Source organism: Dasypus novemcinctus, chromosome 17, assembly GCF_030445035.2.
Source record: "Dasypus novemcinctus isolate mDasNov1 chromosome 17, mDasNov1.1.hap2, whole genome shotgun sequence".
In the NCBI taxonomy this organism is placed as follows: Eukaryota; Metazoa; Chordata; class Mammalia; order Cingulata; family Dasypodidae; genus Dasypus; species Dasypus novemcinctus.
In genome coordinates this window covers 97,639,625-97,663,348 of record NC_080689.1, presented here as the reverse complement: position 1 = coordinate 97,663,348, position 23,724 = coordinate 97,639,625, and the positions used below count along the sequence as shown (strand labels likewise).

At 45.6% G+C, this 23,724-nt stretch overlaps 1 protein-coding gene and 2 long non-coding RNA genes across 5 annotated transcripts; 2 read left to right on the top strand and 1 right to left on the bottom strand.

Moving 5' to 3' along the window:
* Nucleotides 1–487: 487 nt before the first annotated feature.
* LOC131274105 (uncharacterized) lies at nt 488–1,748 on the bottom strand. Its single transcript, XR_009181310.1, has 2 exons — nt 1,253–1,748; nt 488–625 (listed from the first exon to the last, which is right to left on the bottom strand). It is a non-coding gene; the product is annotated as an uncharacterized lncRNA (long non-coding RNA).
* Nucleotides 1,304–19,576, top strand: LOC139436777 (uncharacterized). 3 transcript variants are annotated; one of them, XR_011646218.1, is made up of 5 exons: nt 1,304–1,466; nt 4,531–4,724; nt 15,456–15,523; nt 17,536–17,610; nt 19,418–19,576. It is a non-coding gene; the product is annotated as an uncharacterized lncRNA (long non-coding RNA). The 3 variants fall into 3 exon arrangements; XR_011646216.1 differs by lacking the exon at nt 19,418–19,576 and having other exon boundaries at nt 17,536–18,067; XR_011646217.1 differs by lacking the exons at nt 1,304–1,466; nt 19,418–19,576 and adding an exon at nt 3,986–4,098 and having other exon boundaries at nt 17,536–18,067.
* A 3,404-nt stretch (nt 19,577–22,980) lies between these two features.
* Nucleotides 22,981–23,415, top strand: LOC131274103 (large ribosomal subunit protein uL24-like). The gene has a single exon (XM_058279093.2). The coding sequence runs from the start codon at nt 22,981–22,983 to the stop codon at nt 23,413–23,415; it is 435 nt and encodes a 144-aa protein (XP_058135076.1).
* The last annotated feature ends 309 nt before the right edge of the window (nt 23,416–23,724 follow it).

Genomic DNA, 23,724 nt, shown 5'->3' with positions numbered 1-23,724 from the left:
TGTGGTACCCCAGAGGAAGATCCAGAGAGAAAGGGGTTTCGATGTGATCTCTGGGGTAAAATAGATTCAAGGAATTCAAGGAATTGCTTAATCAAATCCAGTCACCATAAAGGCAACATTCCTCGGCTGCCACAGAAGCAAGGGAACCCTCTGATATTTCACCCTCAGGCAATGAAGTCACTATTCTGATTCTAGACTTGGAAAAGAAAGCAGCACTTCACAGTCAACAATGCATTGGGGGTGGAGGAAGACTGAGTCCAGCTTAGACAGGCAACACCATGCAAACTTCCATTCTAACTGCCTTGTAGTTAATCCTGTATCTATTTATGGAATCAACATCATGAATTCACACCAAAGTATCCACTTCGTCCACCAGCCCACTTCAAGAGGGTTCACTGCAAATCTTGCGTTTTCACATCTGTAACTCTATCTTTTGAATACTCAGAAGGTAGTTGGGGTGAGATACAAAAAAGAACTGGATGGTCAGTTGAATCCCAAGGCTGTGGTGAGTTTACTGAATAGAACTGGTCATCTTTTGCATTTTATGTAGTGGGCTCTTGATGTTTTCCTTTCTGAAAGCTCACTATTGTCCTCATTGTCTACATATCTGCTGTTGTCATTGCTCCTAAAAAGAGATAAAGCCTTCTGAAAACTCATGGTGGAAGCATCATTCTCTCTTGTGAGACTGGGTTGGGTTAATTGATACAATATGAAGAGGGCTTTGGTTGAGATCTGGCTGACCTAGATATGTAAGAATTTCTGGGGTCCTCTGAGGGATACTGGCCTTCATGGAGTATGGGGGTGAAAACCCCCTCTTCAAGAACAGCCATCTTTCTTCTCTAAGTCTAGTGGGGACTCTTGATGCAGGAACATGAAGCATTTCTGAGAATAGGGCTGTGTGTTTGTTCTCCCTTGGGGATTTGAGATTACTCTCAGCAGGATTGGGTTCTCTAAGGATGTGGACATCTCAAAGTACAAACGATTCACCATGTCCCCTCTTTGTAAACCATAAATCATAATTTCTGCAGTGAGTTCAGAATAAGCAGGAGTATGAAAATGCATTCAACATCACTAGTAATCAGTAAAATACATATTAGAACCACAAAGTCTAACGCCCATATCTTCCAGAAAGGGTACTCTTAGGATGTGAAAGACTTCAGCAGGAAAGGTACGGACCCCACACTAAGAGAGTTGTTCAAATATTTAGTCAGGGAGATAATTGGGAACAGGGAGACTTCATTCATTAACTCACCAAACCTCAGTCAGGTGGGTGACTTTGCCAGTTGATGAGCATTAACTGTTCTTCCAGGGTAGTTCAGTTAAAGGTGAAGCTAATTCTTTGCATAGCTGTTATCTGGCAGTTGGTCTGGAATGTCTTAGGTTCTGAGCCAGTAGAGGAGCCAAGCAGACCACTGGTCACTTGGGATGGTAGTCCAACCCACAGGAAGACTCACATGAGGCAGAAGGTATTGTGAAGATGCTGGGGGAAGTTGGCCAAAAATTTGGACATCCTTGATACTTCAGAAGGCCTTTATGTGGGGGAAACTACCTCATATTTTGCATCAAGGATGGAAATGTAGAGACAGGAGGCTGGGTCAGGATAGGTACTCTTCTTGTGGGTGAGCCACCTCCTCCAGGGCATCAGTTCTTCCCCTCAGGAACTTTGGGGCAAGAGGATTTTTCAAAGGAACTGTTTCAGTACACCATGGTTGACATGTCATATAACACATATTTGTTGGCTTAAAGGAGTTTATTGTCTCACAGTTTTGGAGGCAGTGATGCCAAGATTAGACTCAGTAAGGTCTGTGCCCTCAGTGCTTGCTTCTGCCTTTCCTCGCCACGATCCAGGGCAACACTGGGGTTATGGAGGTGAGGATTTCTGCCTGCCCCCCCTTCCCCAGAATAGTCACACTAATATACAGACCCAGGCTCCAGGGTAGGTCACCGTCTAGAATGCCTCTCCTTTACTTCCTTTCCCTGACGACTTGGGGCCATCTGGCTCTCTAGCAGGCCTGTTTTCAACTGTTTCAAGGTTTGGTTTGGGTTTCTAACGCCATTATTTGTAGTGCCCTCCTAAGGGGTTGGTAATAAACTTTCCTGAAAACAGTAACAACAACAACAACAAAAGACGCCTTGGCTGCCTTTAATTCACAACTGTTGTGAAGTAGTTTCTAATATTCCATGCTCTGGTCTTCCAGACAGATATTTTAGTATTTCACACTCAGTTTGGGCCTAGTCCTTTGGCAGAAGTTTTTAGCACAACATAAGAACAGTGTGCCAACTGCACTATTATTGTGCCCCCAGTTTATCCAGTCTGCCTTTGGTGTCCATAAATATCTGTCTGGGAGGGTAGAAAAAGGTCATAACTCCACTGTGGGTATTGCTCTTGGAATTTAGGATGACTTTTGTCTCACAATACTTATACATTACAGTTATGAATTACCATATGAAGAAAAGTAACTGAGCAAACAGGTGAATAATAAGAAAAAGAGCACTAGATATATCAATAAATTAATATGGATTGTGTCTCTAATTTGAGCCAGGACCATTACTTAATTCTGAGGACAGCCGATGAGGCCAGTGGTACTAGCTCAGTATTTCAGATCTGGAAATGAGACACAGACAATTGAGTAAATTTCCCAGCTGACATGAAGCAGAGTCAGGAATCAGCCCTGAACATGTAATCCCAATGTCCAGGTTCCCAATCACATTCATCTTCTGGCCTTGAACATAACAGCTGCTGTCAAAAACATGCTGGGTAAGGCATTAGAAAAGCAATTCAAGGCAAGTGTTCAGAAGAACATTCGACCTTTTGACTTTTACAGGTGTCATTAGCACTCAAAATAGTTATTTCTCTATGCAACTTAAACATACTATTTGAGAAACTTCAGATGGCATAGCAAAGAGAATCAAAATCACAAGCTCACCACTGAAAAAATACCAATGCTAATTTTTTTTTTTTTTTTTTTTTACGTACTGGGGTTGGGGATTAAACCTGAGACCTCATATGTGGAAAGCTAGTGCTTAACCACTGAACCACATTGGTTCCCCTGAGTTGGTTTCTTTTGTTTGATTGTTGGTTGGTTGCTTGGTTTTTGTTTTGTTTTGTTTTGTTTTTTTCCAGAGGCACCGGGAACCAAATCTAGGACCTCCCATGTGGGAAGCAGGTGTTCAACTGCTTGAGCCACATCCGTACTCCAGTGCTAATATTTGAAAGTATTTCTTCTGTGGTCTTTGACCATTAAAACATACACACACACACACACAAGATAAAGAAGTCAGTTAACTATCTAACCTGAAGGACAATACAGAATACTGAATACCCCAAATACACTACAACTACAAACAACTCTCAAGTCTTCTTTAAAGCCCCTTGCCTGGAAATACAAAGATGGGACATGATTTGGATTGCTACCTGAATCTGTGCTCCCCTAATTGCAACTCTAAGACCCTAAATAAGTGCCTTTGTTGCCTTGCAGCTTAGTTTATTTCTCAGTTGACATTACATAGTGTTAGAAACAGGATTCTAAGTACCTACCAACCTGACTCTGGAGCTACTGTTGGATTTGAGCATGGTAAAGGCAAAAGCCCCTTCAGCTCTGTCATCTCCCCAAAAGCCCTGAGTTCCTGTCTGTGAGTCCTCTTGGTTCAGAACATGCGTCTTTTTGGTTGAGGTTCTAGACCTTTTAGGGGTGACTTTTGAACTTTGGCATTTTGAACTTTGGTTCTTATGGCTTAAGCTGCTAACAGCAGTCCTGTTTGTTTACTCGAACATTTTTCTTCTGGTTTGGCCTGGCAATATAAGGTCTTTCTGTTGGCCTTTTTTTTTTTTTTTTTGGTATATAGGGAGAACTTATTTGTTTGACAATTACTTGAATGGGACTTTTAAAATTCAACTTTGATAATGAGCTCCTTTAAGTGGGGGATGCCTCCCTAACAATCATTTTGGCTTTTGTGAGCAAGCAAATTATTTTTGGTCAGCACAGGATGGGCACTTAAACACTATTAGAATGTGTACCACCTTTTCAAGAGAGGCCTTGGCCTGATGGAGGAACCACCTAGTGACAGCCAGATGAGGAGACCCCATCTAATTCCAAGGTAAGGTTGCCTTTCTTTGTCTGAGAAAATTGTCACTTTACTTATTCCTTTCATTTTCAATTGAGTTCAGATATGAAAATTCTGACCGTGTACATTATAGATGACACATACAATTTCCTTACTTAAGGAGTATTCTATTACTGTGTCAAGTTGTTATTTACAAATAGCAAGACCAGGGAATCAAGTATATGGGCTTTTTAATTGGCAGCAGTTTTTCCTTCTAAGAGTAAGATTTTTTTGTGCCAACCAAAATAGACATGAGCGATGCATTATCTAGGAAAAGTTTGTATCTTTCCATGTGTGTCTGCTACAATTACTTATGGGAACTTTCACTCAACCACTGTTTCCCATCTGTACCAAAAGTGCAAAAGATCTGTGTCAACACTACACAGCATGATCTAATCCTGAGTGTTTTCTTTAATATAATTACAGGTGGCCTCAGGTACAAGAGAAAATGGTATGCATTTTTGAACTTCAGAAAAAATCTAGATAATTAAAAAACCAGGGTGGAGCTGATGTAGCCCAGTGGTTGAACACCTGCTTTCCATGTATGAGGTTCTGGGTTCAATTCCCAGGGACTGTGTGCTTGCTTTACTCTGAAGAACCACCCTGATTCCAGCTTCCAGGTGAGAATGAGGAATGGGGATGTGATTATTTTCTAGTTAAGTGATGGCCATCTTCTACAGTCCTTGTAGGCAGCTGTGTTCCCTTTAGGTGGTGAGGGTTTGTGTACCGGGGCTGGAGATATCTGTTAGTGTCTTTGAGATGAGATTGTGAAGGTGAGGGTGGAGAAGCTGTTTCCCATCTATATAGCACAATTGCCAGTGTCAACTTCTCAAAAAAACCACTACTACACCCCTTACATATATTTACTCATTCAACCTTCAACACAACCATACTATGACTGTTTATTCCCACTCTTCTGAAGAAGAACGGAGGTGCAGAGACAATTAGCCTACAATTTCAAACATGAGTGTCCCTGACCCTGATGCTGCAGCCATAATCTAGCCCCATCACTTGGCCATGCGATGATTCTACACCATGCCAGCACGGGAAACTGACTGCAGACTGTGAATTGACATAGGGTGAAATGCACATAGAAAGTCCACATGCCTTTTCAGCTCAGATTCTGAATGATTGCAAGCACAATCTGGTTTACCTAAGTCAGTCCTCCACACTACAGCCCAAAGAGATAGGAACTGGGAGATGTTAGCGTATTTCATAACATCAGCATCTTGAGTCCTAGAAATGCTCGGCACTGTTTGCTGCATGCCTTAGGGACAGTGACCAATAAGAACTCAAGTTACCATTTGGCTATTGATCTGGTGTATATCATCCTTGCTGCAACTTTTATAACTGCATTAGAGCCTTAGCACTCAACTCATGTCTCCCCTTAATAATTAACTATCAAATTGGTGCCTGGATAGTACAAAGATGGACATCCATCACATTCAATGAATAAGCATTCAAGGTATAGAAAAGGAAGACTGGAAGGAAAAATACTACATGATTTATAGTGGTCAATTTTTAAGTGGCAGTATTTAAATATTTTCAAATCTTCTATAACTGAGTATCTCTATGATAAAGGATTTTAAAAAAATGAAACAGTGCTGAGAGTTGCTATTGTAAGTTAGCAACCCCTGCTGTGGGCTGCTATTCTAAGTTAGCAACTCACGAGGACCGGGCGGGCTTCCACTGCTCGGCGGTGAGCCCCTAGGCCAGCGTGTAGGCCTAGGTTCTCCAGGCGTGGGGGACGCGCGGTAAAAACCACGGAGACAGCCTATGAGAATGAGCTAGTCCAATTTATTGCGGAAATACACTGGATTATATAAGGTCGGGTCAAGGGAGGGGTAGGGATTGGGGTGGGTAAACTACGGGGCGGTAGTGGATAGGCGGAACTGTGCAGGCAGCTATGAGGTAGGCGGTGAAGGATAGCAATGGCTGGAAAAGGGAGATAACAAAGGCTAGGAGGAGGGGTGAAGGGAGGCAGCAGCAATTGCTCCTTTTGTTTTATAAAAAAAGGGTGTGAGAGAGTAGAGGGATGGGCTGTGGAGGGTGAGAGAAAAAGGGGGCAGGATTGACTGGCGATGGGCAAATGACATATCATTTGGCCAGAATGTATGCATAGCCCTTAGGGTTGGTGCGTGCCGGTGCTAGACGAAATATCTAACATGATGTTGTGCACGCTTTTTTGGGGTGGATAGCGCTGTGGCTGGCTTAACCGTGAAGAATTCTCAGACGTATAGCAATAAAGGGGGGCGGAGGGTGCACCCAAGCCCTTTACGCCGAGGGAAGCGAACCCGTACCGACGGCTAAACTCAGAGAGCTTCACAGCAAGCAGCTTCACAGGCGGGATGTACAGTGGGAAGGGGGGTGAGGACGTGGTCGAGATTGAGGAGTGGAATTAGAGGTAGCAAGACGTTGGTAATGGATTTGCACGAAAGAGCTGAATACTGCATGGGATACAGTCTTGGCTTGATCTTTGGCAATGCTGAGCACTCTCTTGATGCCCCAGGGGCCTACAGTGAGAATTAAAATGACGACAATGAGCGGACCTAGAAATGGAAGGAGGTAGGGGAGGAGGGCATGAAAAAGATTAGAAGAATAGTTTGCGTTTTCTCGTTCTTTGCGGCGCTTTTCTAGTCCCTCTTCGACCTTTTTCAGATTGTCTTCGACTAGGCCAGTGGAGTTGGCGTATATGCAGCATTCTTCTCCAAGAGCGGCGCAAAGACCTCCTTCTTTGAGAAGGAGGAGGTCGAGGCCACAACGGTTTTGCAGGACTACTTCGGAGAGAGAGTTAAGAGAGTCTTTTAGGTATTTGACAGCTTCGCAAAGATAGGTTATGTCTTCATCTACGGCCTGTCTGAGAGAGGAGAGGGCAGAAGACTGTGTGGTGAGGGCAGCGATGCCGGTGCCTGCCCCTGCGAGACCCAGAAGGGAAGCAACAGTTAGGGCTGCAGTGATTGGTTCTCTTTTTAGTAGGTGGAGAGAGGTTTGTTTGCGCAGCAAACGGCGGAAAAAGTCAGTGTCAGAGTGGTAGAGGACTCGAGGGGCGAGAAAGATAAGCACACAAGTTTCATTATTAGCATTGAGGGTGGCGACGTTGAGGCAGGGGGTTAGTCCAGTGGAGGTACAAAGCCATTGAGAGGTGTTATGAGGAATTAAGAATCTGGTAGTAGTGTCGGGAGAGGAGTAATTAGAGCAAACACTAAGGGAGGGGTGAGGGCCCCGACGAGAGTGAACACAGTGTCCTGTGGAGGAAACAGACTGAAAGTTTAGGGGGACAGAAGAGGCGTTCCAATTGCATCCGGCGGGATTATGTTCGGAGGATTTGCTGAAGGAGAGGTTGGTGGCGACAGGTTCATAGAGAGGAAGGGAGGGGGAGAGGCAGAGCCAACAGCTTCGAGTGAGGTTGGAGTAAGATGTGTTTAGGGAGGTGTATGAGGCATTGATTAGTTTGAAGAGGGGACTGGAGTACTGAGTAGGGGGCAAGTGAGGCTTAGGAGCATGGGAGCTGAGGGAGGCAGTGGTAAGGGGGGTACCAGGTGAGGGAGTGGACGAGGTGGAGCAGAGCGGAGGTAGAGGAGGAGGAGGCAGTGCCTTAGGAAGGTTGAGAACTCGATTTGGGCCTATAGCAGAGGGACGTGTTGCAGTGGTTGCATGGCGCTTTTGTATGGTGAAGAGGCTGCCGTGGTGGTAGCCGTGTGCATATAGGCGAGCTCCCCACGTGCGGCCAGTCAACCACTGGTCATCATTGGGATTTTTGATCGACAACGTGATGCTGGCGGCCAGGTTGTTTCGCAGGGGGTGGTGCTTAAGAGAGAGAGATGAGAGTCTCGATTAGGAGGATTTCGCCAGCCGTAGGCTATAGTTTCACAGCCCCAGGAGGGGCAGAAGAAATTTGTTGGGTCTTGGCAGCCAATGGCGGAAGCTGGGCAGATATAGAAACCAGTGGCGGATAAGACTATAGTCTCTTCGCGAGTGGGGCCACGTTTTTCGCAGTTGACAAAGGAGTGCCGGTTTGCTTTTTGATACTTGGGCTGGAAGCCGGCGAGCTGACAAAAGGGCAGGGGTAAAGGAGGGGGCACCTGCAGTTACGTTGAAGGAGATGAGTTTGTCAAACTGAGTGAGAGTCCAGTTGAAAGGTCGGTGATTCTGATTGGCAGTGGCCGAGAGGGCGAAGAAGGCCAGGGTGCAGGGAATAGCAAGTGGATTATAAAGGGGGAGGCTGGGGGAAAGACATAACCAGCAGGAGCTTTGGGCAGAAGAGGCTAGAGACAACATGAGAATGAGGAGATGAATGAGGTGGGGGAGGGTGGGGGAGCAGGAGGCAGGGGTATGAACAGAGCGGGCTTGTCGGAGGAGTTGGAGAACTTGGCGTTCGATGGGGTCATCATCTTCAAGAGAAAGACGGCTTAGGCGGCGGGCAAAGAAGCGTTGTCGACGTCGTTCGCGGCGAGAGAGAGCTGGTGTGGTCCCCATGGGCGACGGTGTTGGAGTGGCAGGCTCAGATGAATGTACTTGGGGGCGCATAGTAGTCATGGGAGGAGGACCACAAGGGAGGTGAAGATGCCAATTAGAAGCAGCCAGGCGACAGCGAGGAGAAGGCGTTGGCGAAGGTTCCAATCTGTCGGGGCTGTGGCTGCGAGACAGACAGCTGAAAAGATTGTTAGAAAGGTGAAAATAACAAGGAAGAAGTAGAGTAGGAGTGGGTGCGAGGGGAGTGCGAGGAGCATTAGCGCCGGGAGGTTTCTTGATGAGCTATAAGGCACGTTTGGCGGAGGTTAGACGCTCGTCAGCGACGGGTTGTTGGGACGTTAGGAGCGCTTCTTGTAGAGTGTGCAGAGTTGAGGTCTTTGGGAATTCTGCAATGACAAAAGAAGAAAAAGAGAGCCCTCACGGGGGGGGGCAATCAGCAAAGAGCACTTGCTTAGGTATAGGCACTTTAGGGAGAGGCTGGCTGGTGCTGAATTTGAGCGAATGGGGCGACATCTGGGCCTTCGCTGTCAATGTTGTCTCTCACTGAGGGTATAGGGTGCTTATCATTAGGGGGAACTTTAGGGTCAGTGGCAGGCCTAATATAGCGTCCAGGGACCCAGAGTGGTTGTGGCTCTGAGTCTGGGAAGATACAAGCAAAACCTCTCCCCTGTGCTAGCAAGGGAGCCGGGTCCTGCCAAAGATTTGTGGCAGGGTCTTTCCAGTGAACAAGAGGGACTTGCAAGGGTTGCCACATGGGTCCCCAATGTTTGTGGGTTGGGGAAAGTCCCTTGTCATCGAAGGTCAGGAGATTGTGATGAATAAGGCAGGCAGTGATGACGTCAGCAGGGGCTTTGTGGGGGGAGGAAGCCCTTTCTTTTTGAATGAGTAGCTTGAGCTGTTGGTGAGTGCGCTCAACAATTCCTTGCCCCTGTGGGTTATAGGGGATGCCGAAATGGTGTGTGATGCGGTACATTTGTACGAAGCTGGCAAAGGTGGCACTGCGATAGGCTGGTCCATTGTCGGTTTTGAGATCCCAGGGAATTCCCATGAATAGAATGGCTTGTCAGAGTGCTTTGATGCAATGTTTAGCGCTCTCTCCTGTGAGGGGCACAGCGTAGCACAGGTGCGAGAAAGTATCAACTGCAACATGAAGATACTTAAGGCGTCCAAAGGCGCTAACGTGTGTGATGTCAAGTTGCCAGTGGGAGTTAGGCCGTAGGCCGCGGGGATTAGCTCCGCGAGGCTGCAAGGGTCCAAGAGGCAGCAAAGGTGCACATGTTTGGCAGGAACGCACAAGATGTTTACATGTTTCAATGGGGAGGTCTGGGAAGAGCTTTTGAATGGATCGCGCTGAGAAGTGGAACTGAGAGTGTAGGAGCTTAGCTTGGTTGACAAAGTCTCCCAGTCTTGTTTTGTCAGTGAGGTTTTCTTGAATGGCAACTGGGCATATATGGCGGCCAGATGCTAAAGCGTCGGCGAGGGCATTTCCTTGAGCTAGTGGTCCTGGCAGGCCAGAGTGACTTCTGATATGAGCAATGAACCAGGGTTGTTGCCTTTCTTCAAGCAGTCGCTGTACAAAAGCGAGTGCTTGGTCAATAGTTAAGTCACTGGGTAGGAAAGTAGCAAGCGGGAGGCTGCGACACACTTGTAAAGTGTACAAGCTGTCTGTGAAGATGTTAAGAGGCTGGTCCGGGTAGAGATTGAGGACTGCGGCGACAGCTAAAAGTTCACCTGTTTGGACAGAAAAGTCATTAGCAAACACTAACTGTCGTGGCTTAGGTTCTCTTGGCGTATATATGACAGCAGCGAATGCCTTTTTTGAAGCATCGGTGAAAGCAGTGATGGCAAAAGGAATTGGCTTTCTTGCGGGCAGCGGATGGAACGGGTTGGAAAATGCTAATTGAGAAACCCCTTGTAGTAGTGGATGATGCGGATAGTGATTGTCTAAGGAGCCACGAAAGAATTCTATTAGGCTTTGCATTTGGGCATTATTCATGATGAGAGAGGTATCTTCTTTTGCATCGAAAGGCCAAACAATGGTATGTGGTGGGACGCCGTACGTCTGTATGGAGAGAAGTACTAAGTCCGTGGCTAATGTGATCCAAGCCCTTGTGAAAGGGCAGATTTTTGGGAGTTTACTTTTTGATGTGTGCAGAAAAAGAAGAGGACCATCTTGCCATAGGAGACCCGTTGGGGTGACTGGTGTTGGCAAAACTAAGGCAAGGATTGGGAGATCGGGAGAGAATCGCTCTAGGCGGCATTGCTGGAGTGCAGCATTTACTTGTTGGATGGCTTCTTTGGCAGCTGGGATGATGGTGATGGGGCGAACGACTGCAGCGGATGGACTGCACTTAGTTTGCAGGAGCTCGAAAAGGGGTTGCATTTGCGCTGTTGTGATGGGGAGTGCTGATCGAAGCCAATTGATTTGTCCGCAAAGCCGTTGGAGCTCAGTCAGCATCATATGATCAGAAACATGGATTTGCAGGCTGGTGGGCCGAATATATTGATGAAAATGAAAGCCTAAGAACTGGAAAGGTGGCTGGGGGTTGACTTTGTCAGGTTGCACTATTAATCCAAGACTTGAGAGGTTCGTCGTAACTGCAGAGAGTAGATCATTGAGAAGTGTGTTAGAACTTGCTGCTAAAAGAAGGTCATCCATATAGTGGATGATGTATGTGTGCTCTGGATGGAACTTAGAGCGTAGCGGCTCAATGGCATGATTGACATAGAGCTGACATATAGTTGGACTGTTCCGCATGCCTTGTGGTAGTACTCGCCATTGGAATCGAAGCGCTGCGCCCTGATTGTTGGTGCGTGGGACTGTAAACGCAAATCGTGGACAGTCTTGCGGGTGAAGAGGGATAGAGAAGAAGCAGTCTTTGATATCGATGGTGGCTGCATGAAAATGCTGAGGGACTGCAGTGGGATGCGGGCAACCAGGCTGAGGTGATCCCATTGGCTTAATATGTTTGTTAATTTCTCGAAGGTCATGAAGGAAGCGGAACTTGCTCGTGTTCTTTTTATTGATGACGAAGACTGGCGAATTGTAGGGACTGGTAGACGGCTCAATATGCCCTGCTTGTAGCTGTTCTTCGACGAGGGCAGAGAGAGCTTGCAGTTTATGAGTTGGCAAGGGCCACTGCTCGACCCAGATGGGCTCCTCTGTGTCCCATTCCAGAGGGATAGGGTCAGGTCTTGAGATGGGAGCAGTGGCCCCTATAAGGGGGGGGGCGGTGCAGCTATGAAGGCTTCTGTGGTGATTCGAGCTTTTAGCTGGCTGAGTACATCTCTTCCCCACAGGATGGTTTGGACTGAAGAAAGGATGAGTGGACGAATCTGGCCTTCGTGACCTTCTCGGTCGCTCCAATGCAGAGGCTGGGAGGTTTTCCAGGAGGTAGCGGCTCCCGTGGCGCCGATGACTTGAGGGCCGGTTTCGAGGGGCCAATGATTGAAGGCAGCGATTTCAAAGGGAATACAAGAGATTTCAGCACCAGAGTCTAAGAGCCCTTCAAGCCATTGTCCGTTTATTTTAAGCTCTAAGGAAGGTTTCTGGTGACGTTTGATAGGCATTGTCCACATTAAGGTTTTGGAGCTCTCTGGAGGGCCTCTTGGGGGAGGGGCTGAGGCCTGCCCCACTGGAAGTTTAAAGGCTGGGAGATACGTTGCGATGAGCGGCAATCGCGGGCCCAGTGATACCCCTTGCCACAGCGCGGGCATGGTGTGGGGGGGCCTCTTGGTCTGTGCAGTGCTACGGCAGGGCGGGGAGCTGCCTGTTGAGGGCACTTGCGGACGAAATGACCGGGCTGACCGCATCGAAAGCAGGCAGAAGTGGAGGCAGATGACACAGCCATGGCGGAAGCGAAGGCAGCAGTAAGTGCTTTAGTCTGTGGGTCAATATCTCGACAAGCCAATACCCATTCATGTATTGGCTTATCACGGATAGGAAGAATAACGGCCCGGAAGGGTGCAAGGCACCCATCGAGAATGAGTTCTTTTGCTAACACAAACTGAGCATCTTCGTTAGTAATTTTCCGCTGGCATGCTTCTAAAACGCGTGCAACAAATGCTGGAAAGGTTTCTTGCGAGTCTTGAAGCATTTGCGTAAATTTGGTGGACTGCTTGGTAGAAACTAAAGAGAATGATCGCTGGACAAGAGCTTTTACTCGGTGCCAAAACCCTGGATCTATGTTTATATAAGAACGAGGGTCAGCATAGTTGTTAATTCCTGTGTAGGCATCAGCTGGATCTTGGATACCCGCCTGGACATTTTCTACCACTTGCTTATCAACAGCTACTTGATAGTAAGCATGCCATTCAAGGAACTGGCCTGGCGGAAGGATGGAACGGGCTAGAGAAATCCAGTCATAAGGAAGAGCAAGTTGAACCCCTAACTCTTCTATTAATTGTTGGACATATGGGCTACCTATGCCGTCTTCTTTAACAGCTTTGCGAAGAGTTTTAACTTCTTCGGCTGTGAAGGGAAGCCAAGTCTGAGGGCGTTGCTGCGTGGGCAGCGGGTTGAGCGGGTATAGCTGGGGGGCGGGAGAATGTGCTTCGCTAGAGGCAGGTGGGGAGCTGCTGCCATACGGTGGTGGCGAGGGATGAACGGTAGCGGGAAACAGATGAGAGAATGATGGCTTAGCAGCGTCAAGGCGGCAACAAACTGGCGGCGGGATATTTTTGGGCGCTGGACAAGATGGCGGAGCGGCGACGTCACTTCTAGGCGCCTGCCAAGATGGCGGTGTAGTTACGTCATTTTTGGGCGCCGGCCAAGATGGCGGCGAAGTCACGTCATTTCCGGGGGCTGGCCAAGATGGCGGCGAAGTCACGTCATTTCCGGGGGCCGGCCAAGATGACGGCGAAGTCACGTCATTTCCGGGGGCAGTGCCGGAAGATGACAAGACAGGGAGGGGCGGGTAAAGGTGAGAGGAAGCGCCTTTGTTCCCGCCGGCGGGCTCGGACATAGGTGAAGAAGAAGCCGGAAGTGCGCCATTTTGGGCAGAGGTGGAAGAAGAAGGAGAAAGTACGCTATTTTGAGGAGCTACTGAAGCGGCTTCTGCGGGCCATGGGGAGTGCGGGCGGGGAGGTTCACGCTCGAGAGCAGCGGCGAGCTGGTCAGACAGAGAATTTGGGTCGCCAGGATCATCGGGCTCATAGTCATTGGGTTGCTTGACCGATTTGTCTCGGATGGCTTCTGACGGTGCACCGAGGAGACAGGCGCGTATGGCTACTAGCGCAGGCAGCAGGCCGTGCGGAAAAGACCGCTTTTCATGCTCTATGGCGGAGGTGACTCGATCTATGAGTCGAGAGTATGTGTCTGGGCTCCAGAGCTGGCAGGTGGTGAGCCACGGATTAAAAGGGAGTAGCAGGTCCCAATATTTTTGGAGCTGTTTTAGGGAAACGCGGACTCCATTGGTATCAAGCAGGGCGGCTAAAAGCCGAACCTGAGGGGTATGGTGTGAGGAGAGAGAGATGCCCATAGTGGGAGAAGAAAAGACGGTGATGGGGTCCCTACCTGGAGAGCTGAAATGGTCACCAGTAGACAGCAGCAGCAGCAGCAGAGAGGGGCCGGAGGGTGGTGGAAGGAAAGGATCCCGGGCGAGCCCCCTGCTGAGAGTTGCTATTGTAAGTTAGCAACCCCTGCTGTGGGCTGCTATTCTAAGTTAGCAACCCACGAGGACCGGGCGGGCTTCCACGGCTCGGCGGTGAGCCCCTAGGCCAGCGCGTAGGCCTAGGTTCTCCAGGCGTGGGGGACGCGCGGTAAAAACCACGGAGACAGCCTATGAGAATGAGCTAGTCCAATTTATTGCGGAAATACACTGGATTATATAAGGTCGGGTCAAGGGAGGGGTAGGGACTGGGGCGGGTAAACTACGGGGCGGTAGTGGATAGGCGGAACTGTGCAGGCAGCTATGAGGTAGGCGGTGAAGGATAGCAACGGCTGGAAAAGGGAGATAACAAAGGCTAGGAGGAGGGGTGAAGGGAGGCAGCAGCAAAACAGAATGTTTTGCCTAGACTTGAATCGAGTCCCACAATAAAAAGACATTTATAAATAAAATGTCTTTAAAACAATTACCCTATTATTAAACTTTAGAAAGCTAATAAAATGCTCATGTACAAATAACAGCAAAATCCTGCAGAAACAGGTGCTGGACATTGTATGTCCTGCCATGGCCCACTGAGTGGACTGGGGGAGAGGGTAAACTACAATGTAAACCATTATCCATGTGGTGCAGCAGTGCTCCAAAATGTATTCACCAAATGCAATGAATGTCCCAAGATGATGAAAGAGGTTGTTGATGTGGGAGGAGAGGGGTGAGGGGGGTGGGGGGTAAATGGGGACCTCTTATATTTTTTGAATGTAACATTTTTTTAAAAATAGAGAAAAAAATCCTATACAAAAGATGAAAAATGGGAAGCAGGTATAGCTCAGTTGTTGAGTGCCTGCCTCCCATGAATGAGGTTCAGAGGTAAATCCCTGGTACCTCTTTAAATAAAAAAAGAGAGAGATGACATATGTGGAACCATGGATACTGATGATTTTGTAACAGGACAAGGTGATAGTAGCATTTTAGTTGGACTTCAAAATGGCAGGAGGAATGATAATCCATCATTGAACAATAGCATGTGCTTGGTAACTTTTTTGGATTATTTCACATTGCTTTGGGATGTCATTAGCTACAAAGTCAAGGACTGCATCCCATTTTATTCCTCCACCTCCACTTTGCTTCCCTTTTTCTACTCATCAGCAGCTCACACTATCCTTGTTAAATACCTGCTCTATATTACTCTAACCCTTTGTCCATGTCAAGCAAAACTTCAGAGTACTCCAAGGGCAACACCTCCAATGTACTGACTATTACTCTTTATCCTCCTAGCTCCCCCAGAGGGCCTGCTGAAATACCTGGGAGCCAGGGCAGTAGAGGAAGCCCCACCTAATTCCAAGGTAAGTTTCCCTTTAGAACCATTGCTTTCTGTATTTTTCTTTTTCCGTTCAATTAAAGCTGACCATTACTTTATAGATGATATGTACAATTTCCTTGGTGGGGACTGTGTTCACTTGGCATCTGTTTTGACCTGCCGATCTCTGTTTCAAAAGGACAACCACGAATGGAAGGATTAGATTATAAAAGGAAGTTTTTCCTTAGCAGCCATATTTTCTTCTTGGATTAAGAATTTTTTTAAATGCCAACCAAAATGGAGAGATACATCATACAGGAAAACCTCATGCCTTCTCCTCAGATGTCCCCTCACTTGCTTTTTGGTTTCCTTGACTTGACCCTCTTTCCCATCTGGTTTTCTAAAGCCTTCTACAAACACAACATAGCAAGTTGTGATCATTATAGTGTTTTCTTTTCTGCAACTGCAGGTGGCTCCAAGAGCAAGCAACAATAGTATGTATTCTCTCCTCACACAATTGCTGAGGAAAAATCTAGATGATAATCAATGAATATTCCTTGTTGGCTTTGTCTAGAGAACCTCTCCACAGAAAGAAGCTTCCTGACGTGTGTGTGTATGATTCTCAAGGTGCATGTGTGAGAACGTGTGTCCATTTGTGTGTTTTCCTAGATTTCTCTAACACTAAAAAGTTGCTAATGTCAGCTTTCTGTTTAAAAAATGCCAGCTTCATTTCTTCATGGGTATATGTCAAAATTTTATCAAGTTATATCCTTTAAATATATTTAGTTTACTGTATGTCAAGTATACCTCAGTAAACCAGGAAAATACCCCATTACCCTTCAGGAAAATGTTCACAGGACTGTAAATGGATAAAATTGTGGGAAACGGACTTGGCCCAGTGGTTAGGGCGTCCGTCTACCACATGGGAGGTCTGCGGTTCAAACCCCAGGCCTCCTTGACCCGTGTGGAGCTGGCCCATCGCAGTGCTGACGCACGCAAGGAGTGCCGCGCCACGCAGGGGTGTTCCCCACGTAGGGGAGCCCCACGCGCAAGGAGTGCACCCATAAGGAGAGCCGCCCAGCGCAAAAGAAAAGTGCAGCCTGCCCAGGAATGGTGCCGCCCACACTTCCCGTGCCGCTGATGACAACAGAAGCGGCAAAGAAACAAAACGCAGCAAATAGACACAGAGAACAGACAACCGGGCAAGGGGGGGAATTAAATAAATAAATCTTTAAAAAAAAAAATCATTAAAAAAAATTATATTAGAGAACACCTCTTACTAAGATTTCATAATAAGTCTTCATTTAGTAATAAATCTCACCTCTTATTAAGCCTTTAAAGTCTGATCATGGCATTTTGATTGGTCATGATAAAAGAAAAGCAGCCATATCTGACTTTTTCAAAACATATGAGATATGGAAGGATTGAGAGGTGAATGAATTTTTGAGTTTCACACCTAGAGAATAGGAAACCATATTCTGGAGATTTTAAGTGCTTTGACTCCAAATTCTATACACTTTGTTCACATCTCTTCGGCCTGGCAGGATCTCGAATTGTCTATAAGTTTGGAACATTCATGATTTCAATTCTTATTTCTGAGCACCACACCTTCAGGGCATCTGCAGCACAATGTAGTATTATCCATTTTTCAAAAGCGCAACAGCGATTTGTGCTAGTAGCTATGCCATGGACGATGCAGAAAGAACATTTCCATCCTCACAATACACTTTCCCGGGCAGCAGCTCTGAGCCTGCCATTGGTCTTTTCATTGAACTCATCTAATATAGAGTATTTCCAGAACAGTCAGAATTTCAGGGTGATAAGTTTGGACATAAGAGCTTTAATGATCCATCAAAATGGGGAAAGTAAATAGTTAAAAGGGGATTCTTTCTCCACCTCGCTCATTTGCAGACCATTTATAATGTCTTATTGAAGGCCTCTGACTCCACAGAGTCCAGAGATGGTCTAAGAACCTGTGGTGATCTTGGGTAGCCAGCAAGCCATCAAGTGGAGAAGGAAGGGATGGGTGTGCCACATTCTCCAAAAACTTTCTTGCAGATGTATGTGTTCCTAAAGATTGGCTTGTGGATCAGAGGTATGTCTCCACCAGCAGTGATGAAAATGACAATCCAGGTAGGTAATATCACTCAAGATAGGATCCAATGTGAGTGGGTTATCAGGAACAGTCTAGTAACACTGCTACTTTAGCAACTGAAGAAGGGACTGTGAAATCAGAAAGTAATGGAAATATACATGGAGGTCTGCTTTATTCTTTCCATATTTAATAACAATAGTAAGAAGTATTATCATCATGTTCTTTGAGTGTACTGTGTTTGCAATCATCTTTCCTTGCTATGCTATTTAAGATTCACTTTCCCATAAGACCAATCCTCAAAGCCTTTGTTTTTCCTTGGTTAGCAGCTCTTGGGAATAAAGCACAAGAGAGTGTAGATGAGGTTTTGGTGTTGACCTACAATGGAGGGGATCTGGCAGGACACAAGCTCTCCCAGACTATCAACTAGACTTGGGACAAAGTTCTTCTACTGGGTGCCAGGTGGTGGTTGGGAATTAGGGCTTCTCCCTCTGTACTTACCGGTCTGGCAGCACTTCATTAATGTTTTATCCTTTCTGACATAAAGAACATGTGCTCTGGGCTGACTGCACATGCACCTGGGTACTGGAAAGGTATCGAAGGAAACATATCCTTGAACATCCTTCTATTCTCTACTGCTCACACAAATCCAAAATCCTGGGATTAGATTAAAACCTGAAATTGCTTCCATTTGAGAGGTTCATGTACAACTCTTTCTCCAACACATTCCAAAGCCTGGCTGGGTTTCTAGAGGCCTTGTGTGAATGGCCTGCCAGGCTTGCTTCACATATTGGCTCTTGCTGTCTTGGAGAGTCTCTGGGAAGCAGGGCCAAGTGTTCCCTGCTCCTCTCAGATTATTCCCATAATACACTGCCACCCTCTTCAATAAATCAATTGATCAATTAACCAATCCATTTTAAACCAGGGAGCAACTCTCAGAGGCACGGAGTTGAATCATGTCCTGTGGGTGACAGTGACCATTAATCCTATAAATCAAGTGATTGTCCTGAGACTGGTATGACCTTAGGTTCATGGAAGACACTTTGTCCTCACAGCATCCCTATAAGTTTCTGAACTGATTGGAGGGGTTGACTGTAAGATTAGAGGTAAAGTAACTTGTCTGTATTCAGTTAGTCTGAAAGTGATATAATAGGGGATTGACAGGCCACTTAAATAAGTGGAATCTTTTGGGAATTCGTCAAACCACTGAAGTACTAGCACTGATGGGTGCCTGGACAAGACTGAGGAAAGGTACATGGAGGGGCATGACTGTCGAGTGGGGAACAGGGCAGAGTTGACTGGCTAGAACACAAGACCTGATTCAACTCCATGCTTCTGATAGCTGCTCCCTGGTTAGAGAGGATTGGTTAATTGACTAATTGATATTTTGGAGAGGGTGGCAGCATAATATGGGAATAATATGTGCACAAGGATTGTTCTCCAGTGTTCCTGTATCATAGAACAATATGATTGGTGGAAGCTGACAAGGAGAAAGCAAATGGGCAGTAATACAGAGAGAGAAAAGAGGCAGGGAGGTAGTGAAGGTGGTAAAAAGGAGAAGAAAGACAACATCATGTATAGAAAGACATGGAGAGTATCTGCCTTCTTAGAGGAACTAGAGGGTACAGGCATTCCTCACTGGCCACAGGTATAGTATTTGAGAGCTGGGAAAGGGACTCTGGAATCTTAGACCCACTCCTTCACAGCCAAGGTGAAGCGACTGAGACCCTAGGAGAGGAGTGTGGTGGTGAGGACAGAATTGTGTCCTGGGATAAGACCACACCCTGACATAACCAACAGGAGCTTGAGTTCTGCCTCAACCCTAACTTTCCCATTTCCTTTCACAAGGTTGATAGATCACCATTACTGCCCGGGTTACCAGGAGGCTTACTTCACAGCTTCTGAAGTATCAGATACAGAGAACAACAATTTGCATGTAATTTCCTTCCTCTTTCTGTCTTTTTTGTAATCTCTCCCTTTCTTATTCATAAGCTCCTCTTTATAGCTTTTCTCCATTCTACCTGTTCCTTATTTTATGATTCTTATCCTGAAGGAAGTGGTCTCATCCAGGAAGTTGAGGTCATGAGAACAACAATGTCTATAAATTTCTCCCATCCTCTTTACCTATTTTCTTAGCATTGCCCTGGTTTTAACATGCGTGCATCACTGAATCAGCTTGCACAAGCCTGAATGGTCCAGGCAGGGAACTGGGCTGGTTGTCAAAAGCCTTGGGCCACACCCAGTAGAAGGAGCACCTGTGAAGTTAGTTCTGGGGTGGGCTCTCCCCTTGCAGGGTGTTCCTGCACATGTGCACATGGTCATCAAGTGGGTTCCTTTCCTTGCAGCTGTCTACACTGTTCAAAGAAGAAAAGTGTCTTTTCATAAATTCTCTTTTCCTGGAATACACTGAAGACACTGAAGAAATGAATGAAAAGACAGGAAGAAGAGGAAGAGGAAATGTGAGTGTGGAGTGGATAGGATAAAGAGAGGAAGGGAAACAAGTTCACGTGCATTCCATTGCTTTCCTAACCTTCTTTTGGCACTTTAGGAAAATCAGCAAAACTGAGGAGAAACTGAGGTTTCCAGCATTCTGTGTGAACACGGAGGTGGAAACATGAACTGGCTGGTCAAAGTAAATGCAGACAATTAATGATCTGAGGGAAACGGACTTTGGCCCAGTGGTTAGGGCGTCCGTCTACCATATGGGAGGTCCGCGGTTCAAACCCCGGGCCTCCTTGACCCGTGTGGAGCTGGCCATGCGCTGTGCTGATGCGCGCAAGGAGTGCTGTGCCACGCAAGGGTGTCCCCCGCGTGAGGGAGCCCGACGCGCAAGGAGTGCGCGCGAAAAGAAAGAGCAGCCTGCCCAGGAATGGCGCTGCCCACACTTCCCGTGCCGCTGACAACAACAGAAGTGGACAAAGAAACAAGACGCAGCAAAGAGACACCAAGAACAAACAACCGGGGGAGGGGGGAGAATTAAATAAATAAATAAATCTTAAAAAAAAAAAAATTAATGATCCGAGGTGTCTTCTGGCTCCTGTTACCCAGTCCAGAAAAACTCCTCCCTCCATCTCTATGCCTCCCCGTGATCCCCACTACTGACAGCACAAAGACCTTGAGCTGGAGGCCTCAGCCTGAGTCTCAGAGGATCTGGAGATGATATGATGTTTGGAGCCTGAAAGGGGATATAATACCAAAGAAATGGAGATGCCTCAGTGCTCAGCCCCTTTTACCCAATTCCCTAATCAGCCAATTGAGGGAAAATTTATTTTTTCATTTTCAAAGACTTACACTGAATTTTAAAAATAGGTTTGACATTTAATTTTAGATGTTAATACATTAAACAATATCTCTCCAACTACTGGTTTTTCTTCATCCTTATCAATAAAATAAATACATAGATAGATATGCACCCTAAACAAAGTTAGAGCGAATGAATGGACAAATAACTGTAAATGTAAGACTTAACATCTGTCCTCCTACCAATGTCTTCCTGAAATCTGTTCCCTCACCTGAAAGGGATCATGGGAACAATATTACCCAACTTCAAGCCAGTGAAGTTGGATTTCAATGCTGTTTACACTTTCATGTCAGTTTTGCTGTTGATAGCACCATGATTCACATTTCTTTCCACAAATATATTACCGCATTTTCTTCTGGCACAAAGTAGTATCAAAACTGATGATGAGATGCTAATGTTCTTTTCATAATGCACTTGCTTTACTCTAATGCACAAAAGACTTCATTCTTCTTTTACACCCTAGTAATTTTAGCTAGAATATGTCTTGCTATTAGTCATTCTGAGTCAATACTCAGTGTAAGGTTTCATAATGCAGCATCAAAGAATCTCTTTCCAGAAAAATAAGGAATTATAATTTTTAATATTTTTTTCATGTCTTTGCTTTGGTTTTCTCATTCAGGCCCTCCAGTTATTCATAGATCATACTTTGCATGCCTGTCTTCAACTTCTGACATTTTTTTCCTCAAATTTGTCAAATACTCACTAATACTTGGCCATCCTACATTTAAAAGCACTATTTTAGAAATAACCTGTAGAAAAAAATTCCTTTAATTTGGCTTGCTGATTTTTTAAATGCCTATACACATAAAAACCTGTCAGCCACATTATGCCATGATCTTATTACCCAGCATCTTGCCAGCATGTGAACTGAAACCATAAAAATGTTGGACTCCTACAAATGGGCTCACACTGAGATTTCACAAATGTACTCCCAGGCTTCCTGTATATGGGGACATTGTGCTGCTCACTGAGTAGACAGCCATCTGTGGAAGCCATTGAGCCCTGATCACAGCTACATCTATAACACATTCTTGTGGTATATCTCTTAAACAAATGACAAGAGCTACATCATTTAAGCCTCCTTCTTGCACTTGACCTCCCCTGCTCTGTACAAGTGACTTGTTCCAGTATCTTTCAGTAAAGTTTGGCTGAACTTATGAATTACATAGAGTTTGACATGGCAGAGGAATACAGGGCAAGAAATGAGATTCTATCCCAGCTCTACCTTGCTTCCATGGCTGAATGTGAGAGAATCTTCGAATCTCTGGACCAAACAGAGATCATGGGTAAAAAAAAAAAAAAACAAAAAACCATTCATCTAAATCAATTCATGAACTAACAAAAACTAAGAAAACTAAGCTAAGTTCTTGTTCTACACTTGCTTTCCAAATGAGGGCAGAAGGCCTTGATTGCCTCTAGGAAACACAGAACCTAAGACAAGGATATCAAATTCTTGGCTTTTCTGAGGAGAAAGAGAATATATTAGAGATATTATGTGAGCAAGGGAGTTGAGCCAAGCAATCAGGTGGTATATACTAGGGTAGAGGGGCAGTGATGGGTGATGTCACCTGCCTATCACTCATCAGGGATTATCTTCGGTGTGAAAGACCCACTCCCTTTCCTTGTCAGACATTTGGTCCCACGCAACTCACCACTTGGCTAGAGGAGGGGACAATGAAGGTGCCATCATCAGTATCTCAAGATAGTCATCAGTAGAAGCATATTTACAGAATAAAGGCAAACTCTTAAGCAAAATGATATAATCACCTAAAATCAGGTACTAGAGGAGAGGGTGGGGAAAGAGAAGGAAGAGAAAACACACTAATTTCATCACTGCTCACAATGAGGATTAATACACACTAAAGAAATGGATGATTAAGGGAAAATTAAAAAAAAAAAACAATAACTAGATCAAAATCACAAACCAGAAAACATACATATGTACACGGAAGCATACAGGTGCGAGAAGTGTACTTTTGAGTACTCTTGCCCTTTAATAATGTGATAATGAATTGAAGTAGTTTCCAGTGTTAAATACAGTTAAAATCAGCATCAAAAATAGAGAGCAGCTTTTTCCTTTTGCAGCCATCGCTGAGCGGCAGCAGCCAAAATGAAGTTCAATCCCTTTGTGACCTCTGATCAGAGCAAGAACCATAAAAGGCATTTCAATGCACCTTCCCACATTTGGAGGAAGTTTATGTCTTCCCCTCTTTCCAAGGAGCTGAGACAGAAATATAATGTTGGATCCATGCCTATCCGAAAAGATGATGTTCAGGTTGTGAGAGGACACTACAAAGGTCAGCAAATTGGCAAAGTAGTCCAGGTTAACAGGAAGGAATATGTCATCTACATCAAATGGGGGCAGCGGGAGAAGGCTAATGGCACCACTGTCCATGTGGGCATTCACCCCAGCAAGGTAGTCATCACTAGGCTAAAACTGGATAAAGACTGCAAAAAGACCCTCAAATGTAAAGCCAAATCTCGCCAAGTAGGAAAGGAAAAGGGCAAATATAAGGAAGAAACAATTGAGAAGATGCAGGGATAAAAGAATCTTATGTACAACTTCCATTAAAAACTGCTAAAATGAAAAAAAAATAGAGAGCAATTAAGAATTCCAGTTTATATTTTATAAATAGCTTAAAATCAATTAAGCAATGCACTTTTCCACATAGCAGAAGACAGATGAAAGTGCTTAGATGGCTTAGGCACCCCTCTCACTTGATGAGTATGGATAGAATTAAAGAGCTGTATTGTTTGGGAATGATGGGGAGATAGCTCTATCTCTTTGCAAAGGGAGAGGTAGGCCATGCTTCACACAGAGAAATTCAGTTAAATCATATGAAAAGGAATTTCA